This window comes from Calliopsis andreniformis, chromosome 1 (genome assembly GCF_051401765.1).
Source record: "Calliopsis andreniformis isolate RMS-2024a chromosome 1, iyCalAndr_principal, whole genome shotgun sequence".
NCBI classification, from domain to species: domain Eukaryota; kingdom Metazoa; phylum Arthropoda; class Insecta; order Hymenoptera; family Andrenidae; genus Calliopsis; species Calliopsis andreniformis.
This window is the reverse complement of record NC_135062.1, coordinates 10312421-10327920: the sequence shown is the minus strand read 5'-3', so window position 1 is coordinate 10327920 and position 15500 is coordinate 10312421. Positions and strand designations below refer to the sequence as shown.

The following is a 15500-nucleotide window of genomic DNA, read 5'->3' as shown; positions in this document are numbered from 1 at the left end:
AATTGCATTGCTTATAATTTATGCATTTCTATTTGTGGGTTTACACGAAAACTCGTAAAATCCACGTAAAAGGACATGGAACATGAATGGCAACGATTTGGTGCATGTCAAAACCTTTTCAGTCTCCTAGTCCCGGAAATGAGATTTAGATGATCGTATCCGGTTTCTTCGATTTACTTGTAATTCTTGTCCTGTAGACAGCTAATTTCCTTTCCTTTTCTATTTCGAGAAGTAGAAAGTTCTGCGTATGTAATGTAAAGAAACATGTGTGATTGTAACTGTAATGTGATTAAATTAATATACTTATTTAAATTTATACTATATGCCTGACTCTCATTCCCTTACCATGAACGCTAATGCATTTTATGATTATGCAGTCAACAGTTAGAAGAGATGTACATATCACATATTCACGACAGAAGTGACTGTTTGTGCGCAGTAAACAGAATTAATTGTTAGACAAAATAATATTGCTCGGAAAATTAAATTTTAGGAAACAATAGCCAAATTCAAGTTCGTAATTTTATATTTATATTCTTTGATACTCGTCCTTTGTTACTATCAGTCAATTATTAATATTTCTTAAATCAGATAAAATTGAACGATTTCGAAATTTTCGAACTGTGTTACTTTTCTTGCTGGTGCGAGATGTGCATATGAATATTGTGTACTGATTAAGAAAATTAGCCAGTTTATTGTCTTCCAATTCCAAAGTTTAATAATAATAATACTAATTCGTTTATTTATTACCTCTTAGCAGATGTATCGGCTTTTATTGAGATACTTCTGTTATATGGATATTAAAAGGATTAATGCACTGACCTTTAATAATATGGTCCTGATGTTTTGGTTCTAGTGGCGCCATCTAGCAAATGCCTTGTTTAGTTTCCACCCACGCACCCCTTGCCGATAAACTGTGTAGCAGAAGCCCATAGGGGACGCCACTAAAAACTTCTAAGTCCAAAGTCGTCACCTCTAAAAATGTCTAGAATTAAAGTCGTTGCCTTTTTATAATACTTCTATTCAAAGTGGAGATATAAGTAAGATTATGACTCTATCCATTATTATGAGAGCATTTATGAAATTATAAAATGTATGCATACATTCATGTTGCACAAAGATATATTCGATATCGAATCTCATGTATGTATCGTCTATGCTTATCGTCTTGCGTTGTATGTTAGTTGATGGGAGTCAATGGGAGTGTAACTATATTTTGCGTAACTAAAAACATAGCAAAAGTATTTGGCAAGTGAATATTTCTTTAAGAAAGAACGATGTCGCCAACGACAGACAACGATCCTTATGCACATGCAGCGAAAGGACTTTTGAAACTTAAGAATGATCAAGGCATAAGTAAAAAGTACGTAGTTGACAGATTCTGTTTGTAATGTAGGTTATGTTTAATTTGACAACTATCGAGTTTTGAATGGTATTATAGATTATTCTTTTATTTAAACAACTCAGTAATTGCTTATTTGTTTAATTAGGAAAAAGAGTAAGGAAGGAAAAAAGAAGAAATTGGTAGAAATGACAAAAATCATAGAAGAAGAAAAACCCAAGACTACAGAAATCAAACGAACAAAAGCTGAAATTGCTTTCCAAAAAATGCAAGAAAAAATGGTAATTATTTAATTCCCTTAGAAGTTAGTCTTTTAACGTCAGTATACTTGATTACATAACTTTATTTGCAGCAAACTGAACGGATAAAACAAAAAGCCTCAATGACACACAAACAACGGGTAGAAGAATTTAATAGACACTTGGATAGTTTAACAGAACACTTTGACATACCAAAAGTCAGCTGGACGAAATAAATTCTTCATATACTTTTTATTTTATGTTTTATTTAGACATAGATAAGATAGATTTAAACATCTAAGATAACGTTAATGTAACATTTAATCCTATATAAAATTGTACTTTATTGTAAATGTTCATAAAAAAAAATATTCATAAGAATATTTGTTAGGTTACAGATCTCTGTAAGATATGTCTAAGCATGAATAAAATTCTAAAATTCATGATTAACTTTGATTCACGTATTGTTTAAAACTATTTAACTTTAATATTGTAACATGCATTAAACATATTTTCTTAAAATATATAAAAAAAATATATTCGTGACGTGTAATGCACATTACATAAGTGCATTGTAAAACATGAAATAGTATATATAAAATCTATATACAAGAAATGGACGGAATTAGTTAACAGTATAAAAATCGTTGACTCGCATTGAATATCTAGTTGTCTAAAACTTTTGCTAATACTCTTATATGGACGGATGCACTTAAACCATAGAGTTACTAGAATCCTATGCATCAATTAAATGAAATGGACGGATCATTACACTAATTACTAAACTCAGAGAGACATATGAAAATGAAATCTTGGTAGCTGCGCTACCATAATGGAATATTTTAATATAATTTTCTGAAACTACCCAAGGGTTAGTGCCATCATCAAAGTACATTGGGCACTGATCACGTTCTCTTTCGTATTCCTAAATTAAAAAATTCGTATTGTAGAATAATTAAAATATTATTTAAAGACGACAAATGTTTTTAGTTACCTGTAGTTCTAATGCAACTGCAGCTCCTTCTGTATAATTACTACTCGTAACATCTTGTTTAAGATCACAGAATGGCCCAATGGCTTGAGACATAAGAACTTTGTTTAAATCAGCCCTTTGATAAACCCAACAACGGTATTTACTGAAAGGATCTAATTCGTCATACGTTATCAAGTACGACTTCAGATTTTCCTTCCAAAACCCGATACATTTCATTTTATAATCCGGCAGACCTAAATATTACAAGTAAATTTAATATATTAAATCTAAAATAAATTACACGGTTCATTAATTTAAAACTGATAATTTAAACTTACTGTAGATATCTACAGGTCTTCCCAAGTGATCTACCGATAAACAGTAGGTCTCATCAATAGCGATTTCTTTCTGATCAGTGTCACATACAGAGAAATCTGAAATATTTTGTTTGCAGTAGATATTTGGTCGAGGAGATAACGTAACGCCTCCCAATATTCTAGTTTCAAAAAGAACATCTCCTTTCTGATTGAACATGTATTTACCAGCCACGGGACAGCGTACAGGGACTGGATCACTTGCTAAAGTCACACAAAATTTGAATAAAGTTAATACTTAGAACTATATTTCCTTAAAATTATACCAACCTAAGAATAAGTCATATTTCCAAGCTTCTTTATTGGGGAACTGTACCCAGGAGCAAACAGTATGGAAATCATCTTTAATAACCGCGATACCTCGTCGATATCTAATAATGTTATGATGACGGCGTACGAAATCGAAACAAACATAATCTTTTTGACTGAAAATATGATAAATTCGATTATTAAAGTATAGTAAAATATAAGTTTGTTACTGATATTGAACATACCAGCCATCGACAGTCAGTCTAGCCATCATCACTCTCGTATCTCTTGCTTCGCGACAAACGTAAATTGTACGTCTGTAACGACCTTCATCTGGATACCACGTTTCAATTATATGTGTTTCATTAATGAAAATATCTGCATCGATGTTAGCAGTATTTATCCATTGTCCACTCATATCTTCTGGCAGTCTGCATCCTGGTTCTACTACCTCAGCTTTAACAGGTGTTACTCTCAAACGTTCAGGACTTTTCTCTACCGTTTTCAATGTATTACATTCTGCAGTAATGGATACACCAATATAAAGATCGTCATCACGATTTTTAAGGAAACATCGATATTTTTCGTCCTTCCTAGATTCTTTTGTATTCGCAACAGCAAAGAAATGATTCTTATCTACAAACCAATCTCCCAAGCAGCTGTATTCAACCACTGAAAAATTTATGAAGATTGTGAAACATTGTCACAAAAATTTTATGATGAAGAATCTAGTTAAGTAATGAAAATATTACCTCCATCAAATGTATCTTTCATGCCAGCACATTGTTTGTATGTTATATTGAACTTCTGATTAGTTATTAGAAACTGTGTTCCTGCAGTTTGACATGACCGAATTTGTGCATCTGGATGATTACATTCTCCTGTGAATCTGAATCGATTCTGTAATGATAAAGGAGAATTAGTCTCTTCTAAAAATATAAGGTGGATGTTCTATGATTTTGCTATTTCAAATATTTACCTGGTATGCAAATTGCCAAACACCTTCTAGTGATGATCTACAATTCACAGGTACATAGTTCTCTGAAAATAATGTTATTAACTGTTGATCAGGTCGTAATCCCTTGCACACATTTTCTACAGTTGGTTCAACACCATTCGGCAAATTCACACAAGATGCTGAAACATGGAACCATGAATATTAATAATAATTTGCAAACATTTATCACTGTTTTAGTTTAATCTATTATAAGTTCTTACCTTCCAGTTTTTCCAAGACATTTACTGTTCTAACAATTAATTTAACACAATGATAGCATACGTTATTGTTAAATACGAATGTATAATTAACGTGATATTCTTCTAACATATTTACACAATAACCACGGCCTGTCATTGTTTCAGCATTTATTTCTGTTAAAGTATTCCTGCCATTCTCCCATGAAAACCATGATCCTCTAATGACTAGAGGAATCTGACACGAAGAGTCTTGTAGAGAATATTTTCCTAGAAGATACATATGCAGATGTTTATAAAAATACGATTTATTCATACATTATAAATTACGAAAGAAATGTTACATTAAAATCATGTTAACACTGTATCACGTACTTTACTGAAATAATATTAATTTATTAATTATACTTTAAATTGTGTATTACACTAAAATCTATTTGTGTTTACACTAATATCTATTTTCAAGAACAGATGAACGAGAAAAATTCAATTTTAAACAAAGATCTATACACTATAAACAATCGTAAGTAATTTAAAATTTTGATTCCAACTTACCTTGCGATATGAGACATAGAATAAACAGAAATGTGTGCAATATGTTTGTCATTTTGTTATGTAGTCAAAAACAGCTTTTTGAATAATAAAAAATAAATTATTTTATTATAATTGATTACACAGCACGTAGAAAAACATTCTCTACGCCCATCCCACTTATGAATCATACCAGTGCTGACATCTGAGATTTCATATGCTCCCCACAACGTATTCCACATGTTTAATTCTTGGAAATATAACCATAAACAAAGTATAGAGTAGATGGATCACTTTATGGGATTTCGTGTCATAATGTCTGCAATACCGATCTAACTTCAGTTAGAACAAATTTCATTGTAAATAGTTTTAGCGCCAAAATTTTGAATAAGGAAATCATCTATTAGCAATAAATGTTTGGTCGATTTGTATTTATATTTTTTTCAATTAAAAATAATATCACTAGTTTTTGCAAATCATAATTCAACTTAAATAATTGTCCAAAATTGATTTCTAATACATATCATCTATGGCGCTGCAAAAATCTCTCAATAAAATCAGTATAGGTACCTATCTATAAGCTCCATCATTTATGTTTAGAAAATATATGTTAATAAACATTTAACAGAAAATTTGATCGAAAATATGTAATGTATTTTCCCTTAAAAACATTTGCTTTGAGCTGAATTTTTCAGCCAAGTAAATCTTGCATTGTTATGTGTTCCACTAAACATATAGAATCAGCGTTTAAATATCTTATAGTTATGTAGAATTATTTTGCTATGATTACACTCTGACACTTCAAAATTGTTTCGTTTGTAAATCAATTTTGTAAGTCAGATAGTTCCATAGTATTTTAATTTCATGATCGGCTAATTACTTTAGCTGCTATTTGTTACAAACGCGTAAATTTTGCGGCAACAATGACAACTAAAGAAGTGCCTGAAAGCAAGAAAGATTGGGAGCCGATACGATTGACGCATCTGAAGCCGACTTTTAACAGTCAAGAATCAACTTTAGCATCTCGTCAGGACCTGTGGCATAAATTTATTCTTTTTGGAGGAGGAAAATGCAAACTGAAAGAAGTATTGAGAAGTATTGTTATAGCCTGTGAATCTGAAGTCATACTGCCTGTCGCTTGTAAAGAAGAAAGTCCAAATAAAAGGACTTTCTTGGCAAAATGTAGTTCTAATGCTATAGAAAATTTAGTAAAACAAGGTTTGTGTGTAACTCTTCCTAATGGACAAGAGTTACACTTTGATATTATTTTGGGTTTTTTAGATTCCCATACGTTTCTATTAAATCCAAATAGAGTAATATCGCAAGCACTATATTACAGATATGAACCTACAAAAAAGGTACTAAATCTCGACGATTTTGAGAATGAAAAGTCATTGGGCTCTATATTTTGTCCCATATCTTTACCAAAAGTATTGCATTTTGTATTAAGATGCACTAAAGTAGGAATCTTAAGTAGTAATCGTGATTCAAGATTACCTGTTCGTGAGTTAAGTTTAAGATATAACAAAATCACAGCCATTATCCTTTTTGAAAAGTTTTTCAATTATCATTTGACTAAGTTAGATCTGAGACACAATGAAATTGGTGATGTAGAATATTTACGATACTTCAGTGAATTTAAGATAAGTGAACTTTGGCTAGATGGAAATCCATTATGCTCAAAATATAATAAGTGCCAGGATTATGTACAAGCAGTGAAGAATGTGTTTCCTCATTTGCAAAAGTTAGATGGAATTGTAATAGATACAGAACAAAAATTTGTTCCTAATTTTCAAAGTAATTATCTAAGAGATGGTATAAAAACTTGCCTCATTAAACAGTTTGTGAAACATTATTTTACATTATATGATCAAGATGATAGACAAGTGATGAATGGCTTGTATGACAGAGATGCACTGTATTCTATGACATTAGGCCCAGTTACAAATTATGTCCACAAACAAATAACCAAGACATTTGTCACAAATAGAAATTTACTTAAATTTGTTGATTATGCTAAGTGTCAAGATTTTTTATTAAGGGGCCCAGAGAAAATCATCTCTGCACTAAAAACTCAACCACCTACAATACACAATTTCAAATCATTTCATGTGGATTTATTGTGTGATGGACAGAACTATCTAGCAATCTCTGTGCAAGGATTGTTCTCGTTTAGAGAAATCCCATGTCCACCAATGTTTTTCAATCGGACTTTTATTATTATAAGAAAAGAAGATAATGAATATTGCATAACTAATGATCAGTGTTATTTGGATGGAACACCAGCTAACATTAACTTGGCAGGAAATAGTGAAATGAGATTTGATACTAAAGGTGCACCAAAGTTTATTCCAACTGTGTTTAGTGTTTCTGAAAAAGAACAACTATTAACATTTCTACATGAATTAACTACAATGAACATGAAGTTCTGTTATCAGTATCTTGAGGAAGCTAACTGGGATATAAGATCTGCTATTACAACATTTATGAACATGTACACAGTTAACAATGTACCACCAGAAGCTTTTCTTTGATATACACATGTACATATTTGTAACATTATTTTATAATAAGACAACTCTGTTAATATACAAATGTATATATCATACTAAATGTATATACCGTAATTTGATAAACTTTTGAGCAAGAATGTAGCAATAGTTCAAGGAAATAAAACAAATGCAACGACCCTGCCTTTTTCTTATAAAAAATCTTTAATCTTATTTTATACAAAATAAAAAATTACAGTTTTTATGATATTAACAACCTTGCTGCATATTTAACAAAGCAATGGTTTTATTTATATATGGTATAGTATTCACATTGGAATTTACTCCTAATTCAAATACCTTCTGCATCAATGGTAATGCATGTTCTATAATAAGATACAATTCGTTAGAATATGCGATAATTCATGAAGCAAAATAAAATTAACAAAAAGGAAGACTCACCTTGCATACAAAGTACGATCTCTGGCAACTTTTCTAAAGCCGACATTAATACATCGGCTCTAGGACTATCCAGGCATCTCTGGAATGCGGATAATATATTTGCATTTGATGCAGGACGATGTTTCAAGGCTCTCGCTAATAAAGTATGAGCAAGGGACCTTATATTACCCTGCGGAGACACGAGCAGTTCCGCTATATTGTCTGTTATGGGTTCTAAGACCGAAGGCTTTCGAGATGATAAGTGTTCAATCTCTTGAAGAGCATTAAATACATCTGAAACGAACAAAATTGAATTACTAAACAGTATAAGTAAAAATTGACAGTAGAATTCTTATAAAAAATATGACTCAACTATACCTTCACCATGGAGTTTCAACAGAGTAGACAACAATGACGGCCAATGTTGTGGAATAATCGATTCCGAAGGGGGTGGTGTAGGAGGTATAGTAATTAAAACCTCTTCCACGTCACCTCCTTCCTTTGGCACTGGAATGCCTGATACGAGTGTCCTAAGCGTAACTAAATTTGGATAGTGTACCTGCAATTCACTACATGTAAGTGTAAGCTGATATCTGAAATTCATTAGAGGAGACCAAAGGCATTACTTACTGAAGAATATGAGCATGCTTCTGCAGATACTTCAATGCCCGCTGTGGATCGTAAGAAATGTACGCTTGCAGTAATGTAACAAACCTGTTCAAGAGTGGTATAAATTCCTTTATCGGTGCATAGTTCTGAAAACAGAATAAATAGATAGTATCAAGTTTATTAAAAATTATTAAATGTTTTAATTGTTCAACGTACTTGAAAGCATTGGAAGTAATTTTCCAAAGTATCTTCCAAAGCAACTTGATGCTCTTCGCTGAACAAATGTGGTTGCAATAATTCCAACAATCCCAGGATTTGTTGAAAAAGATTCAAATGGTGTCCAGATCTAAATTGACCGAAGTCCAAGTAACATCTTCCCATCAAAGAAGACGCTAACATTGGGAGTTGTCGTAACATTAAAATTGGATGCACTGCAGCCATTTTTCTGGCGCATAGCTCGAAATCTTGGGACTTCGAATTCCATGATTTCTGCCTTGGCGTTGCTGCTAGAGCAGTTATCAAAGAGTGGCTCATGCAATCCAGCACAGAACCCGTCCATTCTGTAATTTTTGCTCCACCAACAAATTTTTTCGTTTGGAAAGTATCCAAGTAACAGATCACTTTGGGCATTTTCATGTACATGTGTAATAAAAACTGGTGTGCCATATCAGAATCCACGCTAAGAACAAAAATATTAAAATATTAAGAACCATAGAAAACTGCAACATATTGTATCAGAGTTAACTAATAGCTTACTCTGAATCATTCATCATACGATCTGCCAAATATTTTACAACACTAGATACGAAATGATCATCCGTGGAGATACAATGCAATAACAAGTCAAGTCGCGAATCCATTCGAGATAGCGCAGAGTTTCGAGTTTGGCAATTACATACGATTACAGCTTCCGCAACAATGTATGCTACAAGCGTTAACAACTGTTTTTCATTTAAAAGTAAAATATTTTCTGGAACGTAGTGTTTTGGTGTAAATTTATCTCTGCCTTGCCAAAGCTTTGGATTGCAAGTTAAGGCCCATAGGAAGTCCAAAACAGCTGTTGGATCGTACCTGTAATAATAATATTCTATTATTTTTAGCAGTAGGAGTTGGAAATGCATATCATAATAATTGCATGTAATTAATTATTTCTCACTTACCCTTCGTCACACTTATCTAACAAGTGCTTGATACATTTGTACAAAGTTGCCCAACTTGCTCTGTGCGTTAGTAAAGTTAATAAATACGGTCTAAAAGAATGCGAGCTTATAACATTATTATCAATTTTCATTTGTATTTTTGTTTTTCCAAACAGAAGCTTCATTTGCAAATTAGGGCATGTGCCAATCAACTCTGGTTCCACAGAAGCAAGCCAGTCTATTAATAAACCCGTTCGTGGCTTTAGAACACCTTCGTTGCTATCGTTTACTAATAATCTAGCCATTGCTTCGACGAGAACATCAGTCTTCTGTTGTTTGAGACAAATATCTAGCAATTTACGACCCACCACTTCAAGACTCACTGGATCTGCACTCTCCAAAATAGATCCAGGATCTCGATTTTGCATTAAAATCGACAACTCCATGCTCTTTGGCGTTTTAGTTAATTGCACGTTCGCAAAGTCCCTTAAAATTGATAGAACTGGTGCTTTCACCTCACCTATTAATTGTATCAAATTGACGCACATATTGCGCGCCAACTCGACTACCTGTTTCGAAGTGGACGTCTTCTTCAAAGGCAACAATATTATCCTCATCAAAGTGCACGAATATTGTGGCATGTGGACTAGAGAAGCCAGAAACTGTTTCACTTGCATCGAACTCAACACACTGCATATGTGTTGTATAGCCAGAACAACTGCACTGCTTTCCTTAGAAGATTTCTGCAAGTCTTTCGCCAAAGTTTTGTGTAGTCGACGATACGCATCGACTTTTTGATTCATAGGTATATTCTCGATAAACAGTCTGTTGATCAAATGTGGAACGTCTGTTTTAACAGAGCATTGTATGACCGACTGCTTTTGAACCATAGCGCTGGGAGGTAATGGTTCTTGCAATTGTCCAATGCTCACTGGATTTTCATCAGGCAATTGTGGTTCCATCAATTGCAGAATTTGCACGAAAACTAATCCCCCTGTAGCGCCTCTTCTATGTTGAACTTCAACTAATTGCGCCATGTATGTCTTATCCAGAACCGCTTCGCCCACTGAATCGGGATCGATTTGTACCCCAGCGTCCAAAGTGTGAAGCAACTTGCTCATCGAAGGTACAGGAATACCGAAACTCTGAATGAAAAGAACTAACTGCTGTGGTTCCAAGTCCTTAAGAGCTGCGTCCACTAAACGTGGCACGTTGCTTCTGATCATCCTCAGCTTCAACCAATCTGGTATGAGTAAAGCTTCCTCGCTGGTATCGACAAGGAAAGCCTTCGGTGGTTCTGCGTTCAATGGAAACCACGTTTCGAGCAGGACATTAAAAAGTACATCATCGTCAGACGAATCGTACGTTAAAAGAATTATCATAGCATGGACTACCAGAATGTGCATAGTACATTCCTCTCCTGTACTCCATTGTACTAGTATTTGATCTTGACTTTCGGACCAGGTATATTCTTCTCCTCGAGGGGATCGAGCCTTCTCTAAATAATTACAGAAGATCGCCATGAAAGCGTGGAGCGTTTGCTTAGCTTGCGAATTATCGCAATCTGGCTGTGGTAAAATAGCTGCTATGATTGTGCTCCGTTCCACCACTAACTGAGATATCTCGTTTGCTAAATCGGTTAAATCAGGTAGTTCATCGTCTGTCGTATGAGCAGCAAGGTATGATATGTAAGCGTGGACGAGGTCTGGATTGTTCTCCACCTGGCAGGCACCACGGAGGGCAGTGGAAACTAGTGATCTTACCGACATGAAGTGAGGTATAGATGGTAACTTGCGAATCAGCCAGAGCTCCCTGCAAAGAAAGTTCACTTTAGCTTTCAATCTACGATAAGTCTATGAAAGGTTAATTTTCTAACTTACTTTTCATTTTCTCCATCAATATCCATAGACTCTTCCTCGGTGGGTATCGAGCCCAGGACCATTTTTAATCCAGTGATCGCCTGAAGACGACTATTAGTTTGTTGACTACTCAACCTTCTTAGGAAGTATTCTAGCACCTCGTAAGCGTGTTGTCTATCTTGTTCTGGATCAGTTAGTAGCATTTGAAGGTGAGCTAGTAATTGTTGTTGCCTCGGCTGTTTTTCTACTGCTTGTGTGCTAGTAGATAACAAAAATTCACAGAGACACTGTACAGGTAATTGACTGAGCGAGCCCTCGCTGTTTTGCACAAGATCTGCCAGCCAAGGCATGCTCTGAGATGAGCCTTGTTGCTGTCTTTGTATAATATCCAAAAGGAAATCTGGCTTTCGAGACCGACAGAGGAAGTGTCCCAACCTGTGAGACACATTCAGTGTTTGTATCTGTTCTAGTACCGCTGGAGGTGGTCTTCTAGCAATTCCAGTCGGTTCCATAGTGATTAGTTGTGATAATAGTAGACTGTTTTGTTCGGATATTTGTATCCTAGTGGATGCAGCTGCTAAGTGCGATTCGTATTCAAGTATTTCTTGTTTTTCAATAGCTTCAACTTGTAACTCTTTTGTACGTTCTTGTTCTATGACCTCTGGTAATGCCATCGTTGGTGGAGGATATTGGAAATGGCTAGAATACAACATCTCGTTAAAATAAATTCAGATTGAAAAATGTTTTAGTATTATAACAGTTAAAAAAAATGCAAAAGTTATATAAAATTTAGAACATACTTAGTAATACACATTTCCATAAGAGTTCGTAGGATAGGATATCGTTTCCAAGCGACAGCACCTATAGTTGATGGATTATGAGCAGCCAATATTAACAACATTATCCATCCCTTCCAATATAAGTTAGATATCGCCAAAGTCGGTGGCACATAACTAAACAGAATGAAATGCATTGAGTACTTTATTACATTTATGGTATGCAAAAATAAATAGTTTTACATACTTTGACGGTATATTTATCGTCCCCGGTGGTTGATAAATACAAAGATTGAAAATCAGTTCAATTATATCTAATTTATCCGCTTGTAACGTTGGAAAACTCTCTGTAGAATTAGCTGCTGCTCGTCTTATTAATTGGTCCACCAAATCTAATGTCTCTGAATGAGTAATACCATTTTCCTAGACACATAGCACGTGAAATCCTCAATTATATAGAAATGAAGCGCATACAAAACAAAAATCAATGAAATGCATACTTTTTTTGAATAACCAAGTAACAATAGCCGCAATAATGTGTTCTGCAATAGTGGAACATCAGAAACAAGACGCAAATAGAGCACTCTATCCGATTCAGGAGGCCAGTTATCCAACTTGTAGTACTGTTCCGGTGATTCAAGTAATAAGATTTTATGCAAGGCATGAAGGAGTTCATTTCTACCAATACCATACATTTGAGGTGCTGAATTCTGTAACCACAATACTGCTTCATTCTGTGTTGTTGCCACCATATTCTGAAATTGATGCAGCAACGCTATTTCTTTTTTGTCGCCTCTTTGCGCCAACGCTGCTGCTTCCTTAACTTGTGGACTGATAGCCAATAACATGCATAAGCACAATAAATCTGCGATAGATATAAAAACTCGTTCTTTGAATTCAAAATTCAGCAACTGCTGTGCTATATCTTGTCTCTCAGCCATTAATGTGCGCGCAAAGGTAAGTAGATTAATATCGTGTCGACAGACACGCACTATTTCTCTGAGCAAGGCACGCAAAGGTCTAAGATAATCTTCCCTGTTCATTAATAAATCCTGAAATATTTCGGCAAGTAATTTTGCCGACTGTTCTGGTAAAGTTTGAAACATCACACCCAGCATTGGCATATTGTATGGATGTCGTGCGTTGGATAATTCGTTATAAATCGTGTGTTTTAGAATAGTGGCTAAGTTTTCAGGATGCAAGCCAATTAGTTCTTTCACGCCGTTCAGATACAGATTAATCACTGCTTTGGTTTTCAATCTCATCTTCACTAATTGACTTATCACTTCGACATCCCTTTGTGTATGAGAAGTACAGTTGTAGCAGATGTAGCTTAGCAATTCTTGAGCAGGTCTCATCAATTTGGGATTGTGTAACCACACCTCTAGTCTTGGAACCGCGATGTTTCTAATTTCTACGAAACCACAGGCTGAAGACAGTAACTTTAAAAAGTTTTTTGTAATTGACTCTGGCTGCCGTCTATTCAGTTGTTCCTTTATAGCTTCGAGTACAATAAATTCTATATTCTCTATACAATGAGCGTATCTAGGAGTCACAGGAAATTCTATTTTCTCCTTATCCCCAGAAAATTGTACAGACGAAGATCCTGGGTCTTCTTCATCCACCGTAGATGGGCTGTGACAATCGCGTGGCGTCAGAACAGATAATTCTGGTTGTAAAACACTTTTCGGTGGATGTCGTGTATTAAATCCAGTTAAAATATTATCAACAAAACCTTTACATTCTTCGTGATCAACCCATACCCTCTCTCCCAATGCATCTTCAATGTACAACTGCAAGAAAAAGAAATAAAGTAGAAAGTTATGCATAATGAAAATATATAAAGCTTCAATGTAAATTACCTTCACAAAAATTTCTGGCCAATTTCTCTTGTCATGAAATCCTTTCATTAATAAATTGGCTGCAAGTACAGGAACCAATGGGTTTCCCTTAGTTTTAAAATTATATGCTTGATCCCTCTTCAACAGTGAAGACAATGCATGTAATATACAATCATTTGAAAAAATAGATGGACGAATTTTCGCTAAATACAATAATCCCATGTAAATTAATGTATCAGGCTTCCATTTTTGATTTTTAAGTACTTTAACAGCTCCACAAATTATGCCTATTACTTTGTCACCCTCATCATTGTCATTAGCTTCCAAAACCATTGGAACAAAATCTGCTGGGTCACTATCTATGGCTACCAATTCCCAAGCTTCTGCACTTGAAAATGGTGGTCGTGGATGGGTGACATGTGTCGTTAGCTTAAGCTTCTTTTGAGGAATATATTGAAGAGATTGAAGTGATCCTGATGGAGCTTCCTTTTTCCTATCATTACCTATATAATTTCATACGACTAAGAAGTAGCAAAATATCTTATTTCTTATTAACTATATCAAAATGAAGCTTGTCTTTACCAGAAGTCGTTGCACTACTACTTGGCTTAGAATGAATAACGCCTGGCCTCTTAGCATCAGAATTTTCATTTCGTGAGCCCTTGGATCCAAGTGCAAATAAATCAGAGGGGTGTTGAGCTATTTTACTCTTTGCACCCCTACCAATTCCTGCTTTGCTACGATCCATTATCACATTTATGCCTCCTAAATTCCCAAAATAAGAATATTTGCAATTATTTCAATTTAAAATTTCCCATATAATAATTTTAAACTTCGATTGAAGCTTTTTCCAAAAACAGTTCTTTAAATGGGTGTCATCAAGTACAGAATCAAGAATGATCTCTATAATGAACTAACCTATTCAGCATTTAAAAGGTCAATTTCCAGAAAGTACTCTTCCAGAACGTGTTCCTAATATTATACATTGCTAATGGCATAAGGTCTGTAAATAAATTTGTCGTGATTAAAAATGCAGAGGTAATAATATTTTTCGGTGTCAATAAATTAAAGTTTTCAAACAGAACGTTATCAGTCAACAGTAGCAGACACCGCTGTCGGTATCGTTCTTGTGAGATTTCGAGACTATCGAATCGACAGTCGATTGATAAATAGGATGGACCTTAAATTTAAAAATATTTCAAATAAAGAAATTTCTATACAATTTTCAAGAATTGTATTCAACTCTGTTAACTTTTGATGGGAAATTTCGAAAATATAAACAATTGTGATTATTAAAAATAATCCTCTCGAATTCAATTTTATTATTCTGATCACGTTCTAGTTTATCATAATGTATGCCCAAATGAGCCAATCGTGTGACGAAAAATTTGAATTTAAATGTGAATGCAGCAGTCATTTCAAATGGCAGTTGCGATCCGTCGAG

At 34.3% G+C, this 15500-nt stretch overlaps 4 protein-coding genes across 7 annotated transcripts; 2 read left to right on the top strand and 2 right to left on the bottom strand.

Moving 5' to 3' along the window:
• The first annotated feature begins 1186 nt into the window (after positions 1-1186).
• On the top strand, positions 1187-2031 carry LOC143182263 (protein FAM32A). Its single transcript, XM_076383167.1, has 3 exons — positions 1187-1363; positions 1491-1623; positions 1695-2031. Exons 1-3 carry the CDS (start codon positions 1278-1280, stop codon positions 1815-1817), a joined length of 342 nt encoding a protein of 113 aa, XP_076239282.1. The 5' UTR covers positions 1187-1277; the 3' UTR covers positions 1818-2031.
• Udt (protein undicht) lies at positions 2019-5006 on the bottom strand. The gene is made up of 9 exons (XM_076383129.1): positions 4927-5006; positions 4396-4641; positions 4157-4314; positions 3930-4077; positions 3423-3849; positions 3199-3353; positions 2893-3132; positions 2576-2808; positions 2019-2506 (listed from the first exon to the last, which is right to left on the bottom strand). Exons 1-9 carry the CDS (start codon positions 4976-4978, stop codon positions 2318-2320), a joined length of 1848 nt encoding a protein of 615 aa, XP_076239244.1. The 5' UTR covers positions 4979-5006; the 3' UTR covers positions 2019-2317.
• A 668-nt stretch (positions 5007-5674) lies between these two features.
• On the top strand, positions 5675-7590 carry LOC143182246 (nuclear RNA export factor 2). The gene has a single exon (XM_076383142.1). The coding sequence runs from the start codon at positions 5826-5828 to the stop codon at positions 7434-7436; it is 1611 nt and encodes a 536-aa protein (XP_076239257.1). The 5' UTR covers positions 5675-5825; the 3' UTR covers positions 7437-7590.
• On the bottom strand, positions 7551-15085 carry Ints1 (integrator complex subunit 1). Of its 4 annotated transcripts, none has more exons than XM_076383105.1 (14): positions 14975-15085; positions 14639-14821; positions 14078-14559; positions 12716-14008; positions 12463-12638; positions 12240-12392; positions 11461-12138; positions 9602-11392; positions 9198-9512; positions 8658-9120; positions 8463-8587; positions 8211-8401; positions 7854-8126; positions 7552-7777 (listed from the first exon to the last, which is right to left on the bottom strand). In XM_076383105.1, the coding sequence occupies exons 2-14, from the start codon at positions 14802-14804 to the stop codon at positions 7662-7664; spliced, it is 6222 nt and encodes a 2073-aa protein (XP_076239220.1). In that variant the 5' UTR covers positions 14805-14821; positions 14975-15085; the 3' UTR covers positions 7552-7661. The 4 variants fall into 4 exon arrangements, with proteins under 4 accessions (XP_076239211.1, XP_076239220.1, XP_076239229.1 ...); XM_076383114.1 differs by having other exon boundaries at positions 7639-7777; positions 7854-7932; positions 8012-8126; positions 12716-14559; XM_076383096.1 differs by having other exon boundaries at positions 7551-7777; positions 12716-14559.
• Positions 15086-15500: the final 415 nt, after the last annotated feature.